Raw genomic sequence first — 20132 nt, 5'->3', positions numbered from 1 at the left:
TCAGATGGAGGGTCTGCGACTGTGGACAATTATGTTAATCTGGAACCCTTGATATGAAAAGATTTGGGAACCACTGGTTTAAAAAATATTAGAAACTAAGCCCAATAAGCAACTACACTATTTGACACAAATTGCTTATTATAAGCAGACATGACAACACACGTTCATTCAGAGCCCAGAGCGCCATCTACTGACATTTTAATGCAAGGACAACAGGAAACCAAAATATATTTTTCAGCCTTTTCAGGATATGAACAGGAAGCGGGGGGCGGGGCCAGGAATAATGTGAATACAACCAGCAAACAGCCTGTGGAGATGTTGTCATTCTAGGACTCATAGTTGGGGTTCTGGCGGAGGATGACGAAGCCCTCCAGGATGGGGGTGAGGGGCAGGTACTGCTCGGTGGCCAGCTCGGCCCGCTCCCCGTGGGCCAGCAGCACTGGCGTGGTGTGGGTCTGGAAGCCTGTGATGGCCTTGGGCTTCCCCGCCTGGCCCACCACGTCCACAGCCTGGCCCACCCGGACGGACACGGGCAGCGGCCGCAGCGCCTCGTCCAAGGTGACCAGCATGCGTGGCTGCATGGCGGCCACCAGCCCGTAGAGGATGTAGTGCGACCTCCCCAGGACCACGTTCTTCACGTCCAGGAAGGACACCAGCACGCTCAGCAGGCCGGCCACGGCCACTCGGCTCATCAGCTGGCGCTCGCTGTGGTACGGGCACAGCGTCAGTGTGCCCTTGCCCAGGTGCGTGAGGCCCTGTGCCAGGCGCACCATGAACAGGCTGCCGGGGTCCTTGGCGTGGTACTGCGCCAGCTGCCGCAGCATGGCAGCCAGGCGGGCGTTGTTGGTGCCACCGCCCACCACGCCCATGGCGAAGATGGAGTTGTGGGCGACCTCGGCGTCGGCGTCGTGCGAGAACTTGCCGAGCGTGTCCAGGACGCCGAGGCGGGGGTCGGACACAGAGAGTAGTGCCAGCGCCAGCGGCACGGCGCGCCGAAGTGCCGGCTCGCCGTAGCGCAGCAGGTGTCCGAACGTCCGCAGGGCCATCTCCGAGCCGATCTCCTCTCCCATGGCGACGAGTGCGATGCCCAGGACGGCCACACCCTGGTGGCAGCCCGCGTCGGCACCACTCTCCTTGTCCTTCTTGCTGTCCTTCTTGTCCTTGTCCTCGTCTCCTCGCTCCTTGGTCTCGCTGTAGTGCTCGCTGCAGACGTGCAGCAGCTGCTGCACCTTCAGCACGTTGCCGGAGCCGGCGTAGGCGCACACGTCCACCAGAGTGTTGGCGAAGCTGCGGAACGGCTCCGGCACGACCTGCAGGGCGGCCAGGGTGGTCTCGACAGCCTCCCCTCTCCCCAGGTGGTTGAGGCCCAGCCCCAGGGGCAGCCAGCGGGCGTATGTGTCTTTGAGCTCCTGCTCCGTCTTCTCCATGATCGTCTCCGCGATGGCCTCGGTCACCTTCCCGTTGCACGAGCCCACCGCGATCATGCCGCACGCCAGAGCCGTCACGCCCACCACCTCCATGCTGGACTTGGAGTCTGCCATGGCGGGGAAGAGCAGCTCGAGGACCTCCTCTTTGTTGGAGCCAGCGTAGGCCAGGCCCAGGCCAAAGATGGCTCCGATCCTCATGGTGTTGTTGCTGTGCAGGACGTAGTCTGACAGCAGGGCCAGGGCGGGGTCGCACTCGTTAGTGACGCCAGAGTTGACGATGCCGCAGGCCAGGAGAGCGCCGGACTTGATGTAGTCGTCGTTGGAGTAGAGGTACTTGTCGATCTGCGTCAGGCCGCCGTCCACGTCCCACAGCAGGATGAGGCCCAGTGAGGCGGCGGCGCTCATCATGCCGTGGTCCTTGTTCTTGTACAGCCACTTGTTGCCGTCGTCCGTCAGCAGCCTGTCCTTGCCAAAGGCGGCGTTCACAAAGCCGTTGACGAAGGACGAGGCCAGGTTCCTGCGCGCCGAGTCCACCTGGGAGCCGCTGTCCCCGAAGCGGTTGTTCTCCAGGTGCGTCTTGTAGATGTCATCGGGGACCTTGGGCTCCATGATGTCCAGCTCCCTGGCCAGGGACAGGAAGTTGCCGTTGAGGTGGACGTTGGACATGATCTCCCGCAGGTCCTCGCAGTCCTCCGTGTCATCGTCAAGCTCCAGGAACACGCCGTGGCGGCCCAGCATGAAGGCCATCTCCTTCCGGACGGCCGGGTCCTCGCAGGACGCAAAGACGTCGGCGATCAGCTCGGTGTCGTTGAGCATGAGGGCGTGCCGCAGGGCCTCGGGGCTGCGGCCGAACCTCCGGAAGATGTTCAGGGAGCAACGGAGCAGCGCCGCGTCCTCGGGCTCGGGGACGTAGCTCACGCAGCTGGCCAGGTAGCGGCAGACCTTGGCGTAGGTGTTGTCGTCCACGTAGCCCTCCACCATGTCAAGCCGCTCCATCTCCATCAGCAGGTCGCAGGCCTCGTGCTCGGCGTTGTGGGCCATGTTGTACGGCACGATCTCCTTCACCAGCCTTAGCAGGGTGTCCTGCCGAGCCTCGTCAGCGCCCTCCTCCTGCCACTCCTTGGCCACCTCGCCCGCCAGGTGCCTGACGTACTCGTGGCCCCAGGAGGCCAGCTCCTCCTGGGAGCCCAGCAGACGGTACTTGAGGCACTCCCTCTCGCCGCCGCTCATGGTCATGGCCAGCACCGACAGCACGTCGGCGCAGAAGCGCTTGTCCTCTCCGGCCGGCATGGCCTCGTGGACGGCCTGGATGCGGGCGTAGTGCGGCCGCAGGAACTTGAGGGGCTTGGGCACCGAGGTCATGGAGGTGGTGGAGGAGCGGATGTGTCTCCTCAGCTCCTCCAGGGCGGGGCGGTGCTGGGCGCTGTCCTTCTCGCCCAGCCTCTCCACCATCAGCTCCAGGTTCTCCTGCAGCTGTTTGTCCTCCTCAGACAACTCCTCCTCCTTCTGGTCCTTGCCTGCAGGCTGCTGGCCCTTCTCCTTCTCCTTGTCTGTTTCCTCCATCTTGTTATTCTGCTTTTTCTTAGTATCCTCCATAGCTATTGTGTGACAGACAGCAGGTCAGCAGGAATGTTCTGCCTCTCAGTAGAGCTTATAGACACCAGGGCAGTGACGTCAGTTGATTCTTCATATCCATTGTCTAAATATGGAGATGACTCGTGTCATAGTAGTTGACGTCACAGTAGTGACATCACTGCCCCACATGGGTACTGGCCGCCACCCACCAATGATGGACAACAAAGGGGTCAAGCGTCCCTTATATGGAGTTCCACAGGGCCACCTCCTCCTACCTACATATTATTATGGTAGGTTTCTTTTTGCGGTGCTAACCACTCCTACATCTAGCTTGGTCTGTTTGTATGTATGTACTGTATGTCCCACACAGGGCTCATTGGCCAAGCTTCGCTGGACGCTTCATGAAATGAACTAAAAAGCACAGCTCACTTCACACTGGGTGTGATTTTTGGAAATTAACACCTAGTAATTGACAAAAAAAACTAAAACACCTATAGTGTTAAAGGAGCTATAGTCAACTTTTTCTTGAAAAACGGATCATTGTTCTTATTCTTATTCTTTGAAAGGGTTAGACTAGGGTTAGGCCCAACAATGGCCAAAATGATTATTTTATCATTATTTTACGCTTTTTGTGGTCATCTTTTAATTGAAACACATATATGAAGCTTTTTTTTTTTTTGTTATAAAATATTTTCGAAACATTATTTTTATTTTAGCATCCGTTTTTCAAGAAAAAGTTGACTATAGCTCCTTTAACACATCGGATGCCCACGTGATCTCTGACGTCTAATTTGCTGGTGCCCATGGCAACGCGCGTCAAACGCGTCATTTTACCTACCGGCGAGAGTACTGGCGAGAAAAGTAATCCGAGTAAATGTAATCCGAGTATGTCCTGTTTATTTCGCGAAAATCTTTTCTTTCAGTCAGGACTGTTTTTTATCATTTCTAAGCCACAGTGTTTGTGTTACGGCAGGTAGAAGAGGCTGCCGTTTTGAAATGAAAGTGATTTAAAAGCTAGATTAGGAGAGAACAGCGTTTTTGTGCAGCCGTTAGACAGGAAGTCAACGAGACACACAGCACGTCCGGGTGACGTAATTGCGCGCTGCATGTTGGGAAATGGAGTTTGTTTCATCACCGCGGTAGCCAAGTGCAGTAGCTACAGTACAGTATAGTTTACTGTACAACGCGTCAAACGCGTCGTGGGCCTCCAGCGACATCAAATAAATTTACTTGTAGACACCACGTGGGCACCCGATGTGTTAAGTGAGTGGTGCTGGGCGTACAGCAAACTTTGAGACGTTTGTGCCAAGATGTGGGCCATATCTAGGCCAGATGTTGGCCACACCTCAGTTTATTTTTGGGCCCAGACATTTTCCTTTTACGTACAACAAACATTTAGCCGTTTGTGCCAGGAATCAGTATGTAGGCCATATCGAGGCCAGATGTAGGCCGCACTTCAGTTTACTTTAGGCCCCAGACATTTTTTGGGAACTGGACAAAGCCAGATGTTGGAGCTTAGCTCCTTCCAGGAGCACCGCTCAAAATAACAACACCACCCCTACCACCACCTGCATGGGTGTGTGTCTTCTCTCCCTGTCCAGCTGCATTGTCATCACTCAGGTCTTCCTGTTCTGCTAGTCATGCTGCTGTGTTTTCACTATCTTGAACACACATAATAATAATTGTCTTTACAGCTCGCTCACTCACTCACTCAATCACGCATGCATGCATACATGCATGTATGAGTGCATGTATGAGTTTATGACTGATATAGCTATAGATTCAAATATTACATAGACTTGAAAAGCATTCTGCCGATTGTCAGCAGTTTCTCATCCACTATGAGAGACAGAGAGTGAGACAGTATCGTTCTGCGCCAAGGCTTCCTAACCCTATATGTGGAGGAGAAAAGAGAGATAGAAAGATAGAAACAGCCATTTAATGCCTCATATAGGTTACTGCGCAAAGGAAATGTTGAGTTGACTTGATATGCTAAGACTGACAGCATTAAACCACCTTGACACCCACCTTCTTTTCAGTTGTTACTTTTCATGGCAAATGTCACTGGATATTAAGAAATGTCTCTATTGTCATTGGTTCGACCTTCAGCCCGCCCCATCAAAGTGTCCCTGAGTAAGACACTTAACCCCTTTGGCCCTTAATAGAAAATACTCCCCTTTTCTGGAATACTGGAAGTTTATTTAACAATGGGTGGACAAATGTATTTGTTGTCCTTTGTCCATTTTGTTTTAATCTGTACTCCATTCATTCAATGTCAGATGTAGGGCTATATTAGAGCTTCTGAGACACTAGTTATGTGTCTAATTATGATTCAAGGTGACTGGTTGAATGAATTCAACACTTAGAAAAGGGATTTCAATGGTGCATGCATAGAGTAGAGGCTGTAACAGAGGAGAGCAGGAGAAAGCTGTACTGACACAGCTCTATGGGATTACTATTAATCTCTGTTTGGTTCACTGCTTGCCAGTTTAAATTCACCCATTGGCTATCTCTTAATCTGGAGGTCCACCACCAGTCAACAACAAGGCTATTCATTGGCTCCTTTCAGCACGTTGGTTGGTCATTGTTTATGACCCAAGTCCTTCCAGCAGGAAGGACTGTAATTACTGCACACAATGAAGAAATATTATATTAGTCTCATTAGTCTCATATTAGTCTCATTTCAAGAAACTTAGATATGCTTTTAAAACAGTTATTTATTAACAAGTTTAGCCTTTTCCTCAATAATCCGTTTGTAATGAATACATAAATAAGTAATATGTTAACTTTGAATAAATAGACAAGCCTCAATCAGTGTGATGAACCTTTTTCCTGCATATTGCTGCACACTGAGTTTGTAACTCACTTATTGCAGGATTAGGTGAATGGTGATTGTCTCTAGCTGTACTAGCAGTGGTTCCTAACTTTTTCAGGTCGCAACCCCCCAAAATAATCATATTTGAACTGGGGACCCCCACCATGACAAGCACTTGTTGAGGACTGGAGTTGAGGCATTCAATTTTGTCTGACTTGGTTCCATAATTAAATATAGTGAAAATAGCAGATTAGGTATTTTCACATTCTTTCTTGACATTTTTATAGTATAGTTTGTTGATTACTTTTGGTGCAGTAATGTTTTTTTTTCTTTTCTTTCTTTCTTTCTTTCTGTCTTTCTTTCTTTCTTTCTTTCTTTCTTTCTTTCTTTCTTTCTTTCTTGGCTTTCTTTCTTGCTTGCTTTCTTTCTTTTTGGAATTAAAAGGGTCTCATAAGACCTTAAATTGTCACTTCACTGTTATCTGGTATCTGGGGCCCGCCAAAGAAATCATGTGTAGACCCCCCCGGGGGGGGGGGGGGGGTCCCGACCCACAGGTTGAGAACCACTGTACTAGAGGGACCAGTTGAGGCAGGTAGGATAGGGATAGAGATGAAGCTCTATTATTGCTGCTGTGGATCAAAAACATTTTCAAGGACCTTTCAAGGAGCCAGTGTAAAGATCAGCTGTCATGCTGTATTTGACTGTAGATAGGCTACAGTCAAATACATTATGACAGTGTGTGTGTGTGTGTGTGTGTGTGTGTGTGTGTGTGTGTGTGTGTGTGTGTGTGTGTGTGTGTGTGTGTGTGTATATGTGTGTGTGTGTGTGTGTGTGTGTGTGTGTGTGTGTGTGTGTGTGTGTGTGTGTGTGTGTGTGTGTGTGTGCGTGCGTGCGTGTGTGCGCATGCGTGCGTGCGTGTGTGTGTGTGTGTGTGTGTGTGAATACTTGAAAGGCTGGTTGCTCTTCTCATTTGGACGCTCCTTATGGTGCCAATTTTGGGGGAGGAGTGGATTGGAAGGAGTCAGGAGGACCATCTGCAGTTAGGGCCATCTGTGTTCGCTAAAAGCCATCACTAGTGTGACAGGAAGGAGGAGGCACTGACAGATGGATGAGCGGCCAACAGAGTAGAGGCACCAGCACAGACCTAGGAGTTGGAACACACATGACAAATTAAAAGCTACAGTATATAGATGTGGTGGCTCAGACAGTTACGGCACAAACCCTAACATGAGGATTAATAAAAATGGCACCTGTGACATGTGACATGACACACGTGCATATCTCCTTGTATGGTCCGTTCTATCCGTGACGTTAGTTATCTCCATACATGGAGTTCCGTGCTCATGCACTCATCCACGCTCATTCCGTGCTCATACCCACTAAGCCAGACGTAGGAGCAGTTAGCACCACTCAAAAAGCTTTCAACTCATCTTTCAAAGTATAACTCAAACTCTGTCTAACTCAAGCCCATGTAACATCAATAACAGCAGAAAAGCTATGAGACTGTGTGCTACTATCCCTATGAGATGACTACGTGAATTAGAGCCTACTCATGTCATTGATCATATTCACACCGCGGCCATCTTGGATCACATGACCACATAGGGTAGCAAGCAGCCAATCAGAAGCTTCCACGGGGGGGCTTGCCTTACCCAATATGCTGTTTCGAGCTTCTGATTGGCTGCTTGCCAGTGCCACCCACCGTATGTAGTCATGTGATTTAAGATGGCCACGGTGCGAATATGGCTAATTGGTCAGTCAGAGGGTAGAACATCCTTTTGACCTACATTTCTCTATGTCGAAACAAGTAAAACATCTTCAAGCACGACCACCGCTCACTTCACATTGGGTGTGATTTTTTAGTTAAAGCATAAAATAATGGTTAAAGTGGTTCCAGGTCTTAATGGGTTAAACATCACATGCCGCTGTTTTTTGCAATATACCAACAAACAACGCTGGCAGACAGACAGCCATTCATGGTGTGTGTGTGTGTACGCGTTAGTGAATACAGTCAGGTCAGCTGGTACAGCAGCACACAGCCAGCGGTGGAACTGACGCTGGTGTTATATAAGTACAGTAAGTTAACTGAAACTCCCTGAAGCAAATACTCTTGTCTCTTGTACGTGCAACACAAGCATACACTCTAGAACAGTCACACAATATGCATACTGTACACATACTGTGGTGGAGAAGTATGCTTCACTTCACACAAACCACATCTGTGGATAGATTTCGGGCCAAAGTGTAAACATTTCCTTATTACCAGTAAGACTCCCTAATCGGGAGATAAGCGACCGTCAGGTTGCATACACAAACTTTAGAAGGCAATGGTAGCCAATCAGGAGGGAATATGGGAAATGAGACAGATCCATGTTGATGACATGACTTTAGAGATACTGTGTACCGCTTTGCGTGATTTTAGGGCAAAATCTGTAGGAGCAGTGTCCAAAAATGTGTTTTGCAAGAATCGGCCTCATGGTGGCGCTAGAGGATCTGAGAAATGGGGTGGAGGTTGTGGTTTGGCAGGATAGGGGCAACGGTGGCGGAGATATGAGGAGAGCAAAAGTGTGACGTGGCGTGTGACGGACAGACTGACAGCCGGTGGAGGTTTTGATAGTAACTGTGACCTGACGGTCGCAAAAAAAATATAAGAAAACAAATGACTTGCTTCTTGATTATTCGATTGATCAAAAAAGTAATCGCTAGGATAATCACTAAGAAACCACCAGTGACAGCTCTCAGAGGACTGGAAGCATTGGAAAGGTAAATAGCTTTTGAGAGAAGTCGTTCTTTCAATCTTAAAATACAGTATGTACACTAACACTACACAGTCTTGTACCTTCACATTTTTGCGTTCTATAATCATGACTCATCAGGTCGCTGCCGGTTGGTTTAATAACTCTTAATATATGGATTTGTTGAAACGTCTATAGAGAAATTAATGAGATCTTTACTTCTGACACAGTTGCGAATATTGTGGTCTATAGAGGTTGAAGGGGTAGAGGGTTAACAAAACAAAGGTTTTGTGTGGGATCCAGGTAGTTGCCAGGGAGAACACAGACATGGGGTGATAGTGAGGCCAGCACAGGAACCTAATTAGAAAACTCTTACCAAGCCAAGTCTTGGCGAGCCATCTTTCGTGACGGGGTAGACTAGAGACTGCCAGCTTTTACGGTCAGTGCACTCCAAAGGTCAAGTTAAAAAATCAGTGCCAGGTGCATTCAATGTCCAATCAGCGAGGAGAGGCGGGAGATAACACTGACTGTTAATTAACTCAGCTAGGTTTCTCCTGGGTGAGAATGGGTGCTGTCTTACTGTAAGTGCTGATTTATCTCCCCAGGCTCTGTGGGTAACTGTCGCTCTCCATGGTATTGGGCCTCTTCAGAACATACCCCTCCCTGTCTGGTTACTTGCCCAGGCACAGAGCATCTGTAGAGCGGTCCTCGTCGACCCATTACGCAGGGTTGGCATTTCTCTGCCAATTCCCCACTTGATGCTCAAGGAATCATTTTGTGATACTGTATGTGCATTCTTATCAGTTACAGTATCAGATTAAACTTTCTACGGAGTAGATGATACTTCAGGAGATGCATGGCCTACTTTAGACCCAAGGTCCTCCACTGGGGGCGCCACCACTTTTGCATCCGTTCTGGAGCACCAGGAGTGGGTGGTCCCCAGGAATTCCCCGTGAGCAGCCCCGTTGGGGTGGTCATTTTTGCACATTTGGTCATTTTTTACATCCATGCCAAATGGCAAAATTTGGCATGGATGGGGGCAACGGTTGTGGAGATATGAGCAAAGCAAAAGTGTGACGTGTGACGTGTGACAGACAGACGGACGGACGGACAGACGGACAGCCGGTGGAGGTTTTGATAGTAAATGCGACCTACGGTCGCAATCACTAAGAAACCACCAGTGACAGCTCTCAGAGGACTGGAAGCATTGGAAAGGTAAATAGCTTTTGAGAGAAGTCGTTCTTTCAATCTTAAAATACAGTATGTACACTAACACTACACAGTCTTGTACCTTCACATTTTTGCGTTCTATAATCATGACTCATCAGGTCGCTGCCGGTTGGTTTAATAACTCTTAATATATGGATTTGTTGAAACATCTATAGAGAAATTAATGAGATCTTTACTTCTGACACAGTTGCGAATATTGTGGTCTATAGAGGTTGAAGGGGTAGAGGGTTAACAAAACAAAGGTTTTGTGTGGGATCCAGGTAGTTGCCAGGGAGAACACAGACATGGGGTGATAGTGAGGCCAGCACAGGAACCTAATTAGAAAACTCTTACCAAGCCAAGTCTTGGCGAGCCATCTTTCGTGACGGGGTAGACTAGAGACTGCCAGCTTTTACGGTCAGTGCACTCCAAAGGTCAAGTTAAAAAATCAGTGCCAGGTGCATTCAATGTCCAATCAGCGAGGAGAGGCGGGAGATAACACTGACTGTTAATTAACTCAGCTAGGTTTCTCCTGGGTGAGAATGGGTGCTGTCTTACTGTAAGTGCTGATTTATCTCCCCAGGCTCTGTGGGTAACTGTCGCTCTCCATGGTATTGGGCCTCTTCAGAACATACCCCTCCCTGTCTGGTTACTTGCCCAGGCACAGAGCATCTGTAGAGCGGTCCTCGTCGACCCATTACGCAGGGTTGGCATTTCTCTGCCAATTCCCCACTTGATGCTCAAGGAATCATTTTGTGATACTGTATGTGCATTCTTATCAGTTACAGTATCAGATTAAACTTTCTACGGAGTAGATGATACTTCAGGAGATGCATGGCCTACTTTAGACCCAAGCACACTTTTTCTGCTGTTGGATAGTTTTGTTCGTGCTTCTGTAGCTTACAACTAATGTGTGTCACCAGTTGCTCCTCCCCATACACCGTTTGCGACAACACGGCTCCCACTTTGGAGCCTGAGGCATGAGTTTGCAGGACAAAGGAGTACTTGAAGTCAATCTAAAGATCACAAAGCATTGCGTTGTGAACTTGTAGATTGGCTATTTTTTGCCATGGGACACCGTCGTTTGACAAAGTATAAATTGGGCTTCAGCATCCTCTGCCCACTTATTGTAATGTCACAGTCGGATGCGAGTAATTTTGTGTAGTGGGGATGCTATAGAACTTCTGGTACTAAACTAGAGGTTATGTTTGTTAGTGTGAGTGGAGCGATTACAGGTCAATGCAAAGATGCATGCATGAAGAGGCGTTTACACTCTTGCCCCATCACAAGACCAAAATGACACGATTCAAGTGAGAAGAAAGATAATATTGTCCGGTCTCAATGCACCTTTACTCGAGCCACTCGGCCAACTGCCTTACCCGATAGGAGACAGGGTCCACAAATAATAATTAATGTGTTTTGTACACAGCGAAATCCTTAGTGTTACATGTACACTCTCAGAGTTAAATTAACACTGATGCATTTGTTTGCCCTTGCTTCATCAAACACCAAACAGGAAAGGCTGCATTCATCTTCACCTAATACTGGAGATGGAGAATCATTTAGACGAGAGAGAGAGAGAGCGAGGACACAGATGTTCTGATTGCCCCTAACAGCTTCCTGCCTATCAGGTCCATGCATCGTGCCTGATGTCTGTACCATACAGATGTATTGCTGAAGTACTACAATGTGTAACATTAGCAAAAGCCTGGCAGAATACAGATTCCTGTGGGTTGGAAAGCTATCATTTCATAAAACGTGTCTTTATTCTTGCCCACTTTCATACAGCTGTTTTGAAATGCTGAATGCTCATAGTGATTACCTGGTGGAACAGGAAGACACTTCAACAATTCATAGAATATTATTAATACAATTACAATCTACAATGTACAATTTAGGCATTTAGCAGACACTCTAATCTAGGGTGACGAGTATTAACAGTGCCCTGTAGCGTCCCAATTCTGAGCATATCATATAGGAGAACATTTGGTGGAATTTACAAGATCTACAAGCTCACTCTGTACTTTTTGACCCCAGGAAGAAGTCGGTGCTGAGGCAGTGCCTAATGGGGATCTGGAATGAACAATAAACAACACATTGCAACCTGATTCGTTATGAGCTTGTATATCGGCTACTTTCACAGTTTGTATATTGAAGAGCAGGAGGTTTGGGTGGCGGAGACCCTGCAGATGCAAGCGGCGGTATGAAATATCAGCAGAGAAGGGATGGGAGGTGTACGTTTCTAAAGACCGCCCTAGGGCACTCGGGTGGCACATTGAAATCCACCATGGTACAGTACTGTGCATCTGGCTTGGCCGTGTTCAGGGGAGGAAGGCTGTGTGGGGAGGGTGACATTTGTCACTGCTCTAGGGACTTCCATGTGCTGTATCGGAGGAAACATAGGAAGGAGGTGTTACGTCCTTCCGGTGGGGGCTCCTCACTGAGCCAGTAGTGTACAACAGCAGTGTCAATCCAGAAATGTGTGTCTAGGTGATAAGCTATCACCTTTTTAGGTGATGTCGGAAAGTAAAAGCAGAGGAGATACTCACTCCACATGCATACACACATATAACATGAATTAAAGACCTCCCTCCCCCAGTCACTTCTCACCATCTGTCTGTTGTGTTTCAGGGATTTCCTCCCTCGTGGCTCTGGTATTGTGACCCGTCGCCCATTGGTACTTCAGCTCATCAACTGTCCCTCAGGTAAAGTCTTTCCACTACAACCTCTCTTTGCATCAGAGTTACTGTCTTCTACTTCAGTATACCCCCCAGCTCTCAGGAGAATAAACACATTCCTTCTCACTTGCATCCATGTTGGTCCAACTGGAAAAGCCTCTGTGCTCCCCTCTCCCACTGTTCTCTTTTACTTTCAGCCAGGTTGAGTGTTCATATTTTATATAAAATGATACTACGAAAGTGCTACAAGCTCTACAAGCTCACAACAACGCGTTGTTGAGCTTGTACATCTACAGTATTATTTCCACTATTTTTGAAAATGTTTGAAAAACCTATTTCACCTATACATTAATCTCCAAAATAGGGATGTCAAGTTGAAAGTGTTTTTTTGTTTTGTTTGAATGAATGGTATATGAATTTCCCCCTCTGTAAAAGTACTTTATTCTTGTTTCTTTGTTCCTTCCCTTTGAGGGAAGGCAAAAGCAAATTATTAGAAATGTGTGCATTGCTACAACCATTGATTATTCTATCGCTTACTTTTACGATTAATCAAATACTAGAATAATCAAAAATAGCTGATACATAATAATTACATACCTATAACGTGTCAAGTATTAACAGATTCAGAATCAATTGTTTTATTAAATCATCAATATATTTTTTTAATAATTAAGCTATAATCAGTTTAACTGTTACAGCCCTAAATATGAGAGTAAAACATGTTTCAGTCAGACTCCAACAGTTACCTGTACATTTCCAACTGTTACCTGTCCTCGTACATTTCCACAGTGGAAACCTTCCCTCAATCATATTTTCCACTCTGTCCATCCCTAGAGACTCAGTGACTCCAATCACATCATGTTGCCATGGCTTTAATTCATTTAGACCAATCCATCAAATGTGTGAGCTGTGTTGAACCAGCTAAATTAGGAATACACTTTGAATTTCAGCGCGGGATCAATAAAGGTCTGTCCGTCTGTCTCTCTTCAAGCTTGCGGATCTTTTGTGTGAGTAGTATGATCAAGTAGGACGTTCATTTATGAAAATACACAAAAGGTTAGAATATGGAGATAGGAGGTTTATGCCCGAAAGCAACGATATACCCTTATGCTAATACTAGATACGAGATACTGTGCTGTACTGCTAGATTTCGACATTCCCATTTAACCTGACGTTGCTCTTCTCCCCCCTACTCTCTGCTTTCTCCAGAATACGCAGAGTTCCTCCACTGTAAGGGGAAGAAGTTCACAGATTTCGATGAAGTTCGACAGGAGATAGAAGCGGAGACTGACCGCATGACCGGGGCCAACAAGGGCATCTCCCCTGTCCCCATAAACCTGCGTGTCTACTCCCCCAATGGTGAGGCCCGAACCACTGCCATCACAGTTCACAGTACATGTACTCAAGTATTGCATAACAACACAAGTACAATTTTGAGGTATTTGTTTTCGATGCGGTGCATTGTCGGCTTGTAGATCGGCATAATTTTGTACTTTTACTCAAGTCAATTGAATACCGAACTTTTACAGACTATTTCTAAAAATAAATGAGTACTTCTTCCATCACAGTTCAACAAACCATTTGAACCATCTAGACTTATTCTGGATGTCTAGATGGACAATGGACCACTGATATGAATCTGGCCAGGATCATTCCTATGTGTGTGTACACACGTGCACATCCGTTCATGTGCATGCGCGTGCTCCTTCTCATGAGCACTGCACCACTGATGAGCACTATGGACTCATTTAGATATACCGGTATTATGCTAATGATTGCCTGACTCTGTGGGACCATAACTCTTGCAATTAAGCTGTTTATTATAATCCCTGGGACAGCAGTATATTTATTTTAATAATAATGTAACAGTACGTTTTGGGCAATTTACATTAATTTGACCGTTATATATTCAAATGTGAAATCTTTCCCTCATTGCCTTCCGCTCTCTTCCTCCCGGTTGCTTTGTTCCTCCTCCAGTTTTGAACCTGACACTGGTGGACCTCCCAGGGATGACCAAGGTACCGGTGGGGGACCAGCCAGCGGACATCGAGCAGCAGATCAGGGACATGCTTTATCAGTTTGTCACCAAGGACAACTGCCTACTGCTGGCCGTCACCCCTGCCAACTCTGACCTCGCCAACTCCGACGCCCTAAAGATTGCCAAAGAGGTCGACCACCAAGGTGGGCATGTTTTTTTAGGCTAGCCGTCTCTGAGAGGGTGTGTGTGTGTGTGTGTGTGTGTGTGCGTGCGTGCGTGCGTGCGTGCGTGCGTGTGTGTACCGGTATGTGTGTGTCTGTCTGTGTCTGTTTAATTTCTGACTAAAATCAGAAGAAGCAAATGATTTTTAAGCTGCAATCCATATGATTCAAGTCTTCCCGGGTGTAGAACCCAGGTCTGCTGCACAAGTGCAAAAATGGTTACAGATGAGCTGAGTTATTGATGGAAAGCCCATTTGGGAGGGGAGATATTATTCTTTGAGCTTCGGTCTCAATAGAAGAGCAGGCTTAAAGGGGTGGTGACATCCAAAAATAAATTTTGAGTTTTTTATGCTTTTTTTAATGTTCCCTGGCCTCAATTACACCAAAAAAAACACAACTTTTGACATGCAGTGGTTTTCCTGCTATCTGTGTGTTTGTGCCGGTTTCTGCATAATGAGTCTCAAACGCGCAGTTCATTGGATACTGGACTCATACGTCGTCAGTCCTCCTCTAGTCTCTCCCAGTCTCCCTGTCTGTATTTCTCCCATAGAGTTATTTCTCCACAGCCCAAGTTTTGAGGAAGTGACCTCTTACATTATATCGTCCTTTAATTGTAAATATGGGCATATAAAATACATTTATCCATTCAAATATCTTATTTACATCAATATCCTTCATATCAAGTAGTCTGTTTATGCTTTAGTGAAATAATTAAAATCGCTATGTATTTGCGCACAGCGGAACCTCTCTCCTTCTTACCGACACTCTGTGTCGGCTGTGTCCGACTAACAGTGCACTGCTCCCCGGGGTAGAGCTAAGTGGAAACCTCCCTCCTTTTACCGACACTCTGTCGTTACTGTGACAGTGCACAGCGCACCCACACACACACACACACACACACACACAGACAGACAGTAATGCGAGCAGACAGTAAAACGCTATAACACAAGCAATAGGTGTTTCTCTAAACTGAGGCATTTAGCCAAAATATGTTGCTATAACTACAAAGGACCATGACGTTTTTCTGCATTGCGGAGCGGAGCTGAACGTTACCGCGGCGCCGACGGTCTAAATTGAACTCCGCGAAGGTACATAGTAACCGCAGGGCTCCGGTAATGTATCGTTCCCGGGGTAAGAAAAAACACCCGCGCCTCGGCTCGTAATGACACAATTCCCCGCTGATCATGCAGACGCGTATGCCTCAGGCCAGGGCTTAGCTCAGCCTCTTTAGCTGCCATGGTTGTGTGTGTGTCTGTGTCACAGCCACTGTCTTGTGCGAAAGCAACAAAAAATGCGAACACGCATCTCTGTGTGTTGGAGCCGGGGCGGCCGCAGATCTGTATGTGCGTGCGCGTGCGTGCGTGCGTGTGTATGTGTGGCCACTTTGGGTACCATAGTTTGAGAATCGCTGTCCTATAAGGGCTGAAGTGATTGATTTGTATTAATAATCAAAATCTACAAAGTTACTAGTAACTAAAGCCTCCAAATGATTGTAGTGGAGAGATAAAGTGCATTTGCCTCTGAGATGTAGTGGAGTAGAAGTATAAGAATTGAAAATTGGAAAGGGTTAGGGTTAGGGTTAGGGCTAATACTCAAAATTGTACTCAAGTACATGTACTTACTGCACTATAGGCCTACTAATATTTATTTTTGTTAGAATGAGTGGGAGAGAGAGGCTCCCCTGGTGGTGAGTTTAGAGTATTTCAGGTGACAGACCGTTTTTCATGACACCTAAACAGAGAGAGACACCATGGCTCCATGGAGTGGATTTTCAAGTTTAAACATTTTAAAACATGTTTTTAGGACCAGGGCAAAGACTTTTATGATTGGTAAAAACAGAATGTCATTTAACCTTTAAAATATTGTCTTATTCACAAAAAGGGTGTTGAAGATTGCTATGTAGTTCAAGTGTTGGGAGTGTGTTTGGAAAGTGGAGTAGGTCTTAGAAAATACCTCCATTATTTATATCATGGTAGTGGTGTGTTATTGTCCATGCGTAGCCATAGACACACACACAGACGCACGCACGCACACACACGCACGCACGCACGCACACGCACGCACGCACGCACGCACACACACACACACACACGCACGCACGCACACACACACACACACACACACACACACACACTTATTGAGGTGTGTTCATGTGTACAGGCCAGAGGACCATTGGTGTGATCACCAAGTTGGACTTGATGGACGAGGGGACAGATGCTAAAGAAATCCTGGAAAATAAGCTGCTACCACTAAGGAGGGGTGAGTGCGTGCGCACACACACACACACACACACACACACACACACACACACACACACACACACACACACACACACACACACACACGTAAACCCACATGCATGACCACAGAGCTCTGGATGGTTTTAGTCTGTAAACAATAACCCTGCTGGCTTGAACGTTCCCACCTTTGAACTTATGTAACCGTTGCCCAGGGAAACAACATGAACGATCAGACAGCCCGTTAGTAGACAAATGGCCGAAATACTGTAGCAGGAAGGTCTCACAACCGAAACGTTGCTCTAATGAATTATTCTCTTGAACTTGCAAGTGGCATTGTACGGGTCTAATCTTTCTTTTTCTTTTTTTACTTTGTTTATTTGATTTTCAAATGAAGCATTTAAGGCAGTAAAGTGGTACAATGATCTGAGTAGCAGCTTCTTTTTGTACAAACATCAACTATACAATAATGATACAAGGATTGCATTTCAATTTCACCTCAAAGAAACAATACACATATGGGATAAAGAAAATAGGGTCTAATCTTTCTAAGATTCATCCTACTACTCATGCTGTCTTGTCGCCTACGCACCTGCTTGAAAGGAACTGGGTGTGCGGTGTTCTTTTCACAAACCCATTTTTTATTGTAAAACGTCAAGGTTGATATGTTTAAACTTTCCAGTAGGGTAGACAGTTCTCAGGATGTTGACAGCCTGGGTTTTCATGCTGTGGGTCTCTCTTAGCAACAATATAATGTTGAAAGCGTCTATAAAGTGACCCATTGCTTCCCTCTTGTGGTCTTAAGACAACACAACTCTGTTTCACCAGCAGTGCGACCACATCTGGGGTCGTAGTGGTAGACTAGTGTTGGGGGTGGTGAGGGGCGGAGGGGCCGGAGGGCAGTGGCGTCAGTTCAGCAAAAGCTAAGGTATGGCAACAGAACTGGTGTCCCCCCTGTAGCCAAGGTATGGCAGCTGCCATACCCTGCTATACCCAATTGACGCCTCTGGCGGAGGGGGAGAGGCACAGACAGAAACATTAGGAGAGTGGAAGGAAAACACAATGTCAAAATATGTGTGTACAAAAAAGAAAAAGGAGGGGAAAAAAGTGGACATTTAAAGAGAGATTGACTGGAGGAGAAAAACTCAACTAAATACTAAACAAAGAGGGGAAGAAAGAGCTGAAGTGAGCAGAGGAGACGTGAAACAATGTCTCGGAAAGAAAAGACGTTTCTTCCCCTCTGGAATAACATCTATCTTGCGGTCTGCCCTTTAATGCAATGTGCTGATGTAGTGCTTTTCCACTTGCACTTGGTTAGGACTCAGGCATGTACTTTTGAATATTTTCCATGTTTTTTCTACCTCTCCTTCCCCCTCTCCCTCACTCACTCTCTCTCTCTCTCTCTCTCTCTCTCTCTCTCTCTCTCTCTCTCTCTCACTTGCTCGTTTTCGCTCTGCCCAATCTGTCTAAAAAGTCATGGATATTTACATTTACGGCCCCAGTGGTTACAGTAGGGATGGAACGATATGAAAATGTCATATCACGATGATTGTGACAAAATAAATCACGATTTACGTTACTATCACGATAATCAAAATCCATTATCCTGGGGCGGAACATTTGCCAAAAAAAAATCAGATCTACAAGCTCACAACACGTCACAACGTGACGCGTTGTGAGCTTGTAGATCGGCTATATTTTGGCAAAGATATTTGATAGAGAGTGAAAAGAAGACTGTATCAAGTACATATATTCTAAGTACCTTTTACCAATTATAGAGGGTTTAAGTGGTACTGGATATGCATCTAGGCAAATAAAAGGTGAATTGATCACAATGCATGACGGAGGACGATATCACGATAAAGTAAATCTCCACAATACGATTATCGCGAGTGTTTTTTATCACGATAATATGGCTTATCGTCCCATCCCTAGGTTACAGTGCATGAAAGCCCCTCCAACAGGGGGATGCATGAGGGATGGGCTCCGTGTTGAGTGAGCTCTGTTCCTTTGTTTATCTTATTCTTTCTCACAGTGCATGTGTCAGTCAAGTAGCAAGCACTGAATTCATTGCCTGCTCTCCCTTAGGTTATTATTCTTTTTGCGAAAATATCATTTTAAAAATATTGTTTGTGTCAGAACATGAAGTATATACATGGCAAGAAAAGCAACATCATTTTTATTTGGAACAGACGCATTTTTTTCTGAGCTTGTATGAGGCATCAACTAAATGTATACTGTAGTTTTGATATGATTCATCCGAAATATTCACCACAGACTCGTTCGATTCGTTTTTTCGTATCATTAATTAATCAGCCTTTATTCTAGAAAGAGAATCTTGTCAATCTTAAGGCCAATACATACTCCTTCCGAGGTCGGAAAATCTTCCGGGTTCTGACGAATTGTTCTGAGACGGAGTATGGGAAGGAGTATGGACCACGCTTCAGAGTCCTACTTCCAGTTCTGTAAAGGTCTGTGGGAATCTCTTGTGTCCATGCCCAGGTTACATCGGTGTGGTGAACAGGAGCCAGAAGGACATCGATGGCAAGAAAGATATCGTCGCTGCTATGAATGCAGAGAGGAAGTTCTTCCTCACCCACCCTGCATACAGACACTTGGCCGAACGGATGGGTACGCCCTACCTCCAGAAAGTCCTCAACCAGGTGTGTAGTATGGTGTGACTGGTAAGTGTGTGTGTGTGTGTATGGAGACACGCTGGCGGTTACAAAGATACTGTACTACCATTCGTTTTCAAGGAAAGCCAGCGACATGAAGATACAAAGATACATCCAACGTTTGAACAAAACCACTACCAAAGCTACAAAAAAGTTGGGCTGTTTCAACTTCAGCTACAAAGATTGAGCACTTTGAGGGTATGCGCGTGACATCATCATACCCGACATTTATGCTGGAACGCCTACTGGCAAAAAAATACTTTCTGGCCTTGACAGCCCATACATCCAACAGAAAAGTCATATCTGATTGCATTAAACAACGTTAAAAAACGTTAAACTCACTTTGCCACTCGATTTGCCATTCGCTTTATGCATGCGCATACCCTTTATTGGCTCTAATGTAGCCTGATGGCACATTGTGGGTTCAAGCGCCCGTTGCCGATTTTCGCTGCATCTACAATGTAGCGTCGCGACGCGTTGTTAGCTTGTAGATCGGCTATTTTGGGGGCAAATGTTCCCCAGGATAATGGATGTTGGGGATATTTTGATTATCGCGATAATATCGGGAATCGCAATTTCTTT

At 46.4% G+C, this 20132-nt stretch overlaps 2 protein-coding genes across 2 annotated transcripts in view; one reads left to right on the top strand and one right to left on the bottom strand.

Annotated features, from left to right (window-relative positions):
- dnm1a (dynamin 1a) overlaps positions 1-20132 on the top strand; it is a gene marked incomplete at both ends in the record, with an annotated part of 104232 nt that overhangs the window by 7165 nt on the left and 76935 nt on the right. Inside the window, 5 exons of the mRNA XM_080743262.1 lie at positions 12393-12466; positions 13649-13798; positions 14417-14620; positions 16799-16897; positions 19378-19538. Coding sequence (XP_080599388.1) covers positions 12393-12466; positions 13649-13798; positions 14417-14620; positions 16799-16897; positions 19378-19538 — 688 coding nt within the window. The remainder of the gene's footprint in view (positions 1-12392; positions 12467-13648; positions 13799-14416; positions 14621-16798; positions 16898-19377; positions 19539-20132) is intronic.
- LOC308299056 (26S proteasome non-ATPase regulatory subunit 2-like) lies at positions 327-2975 on the bottom strand (the record flags this gene model as incomplete). The annotated part of the gene is made up of 1 exon (XM_080742782.1): positions 327-2975. Exon 1 carries the CDS (start codon positions 2877-2879, stop codon positions 327-329), a length of 2553 nt encoding a protein of 850 aa, XP_080598908.1. The 5' UTR covers positions 2880-2975.

The sequence above is a fragment of the Nannobrachium achirus genome, assembly GCF_963921795.1.
Source record: "Nannobrachium achirus genome assembly, chromosome: 15".
In the NCBI taxonomy this organism is placed as follows: domain Eukaryota; kingdom Metazoa; phylum Chordata; class Actinopteri; order Myctophiformes; family Myctophidae; genus Nannobrachium; species Nannobrachium achirus.
Note: the sequence above shows the minus strand (reverse complement) of the source record. Positions and strands in the feature narration are given on the sequence as shown.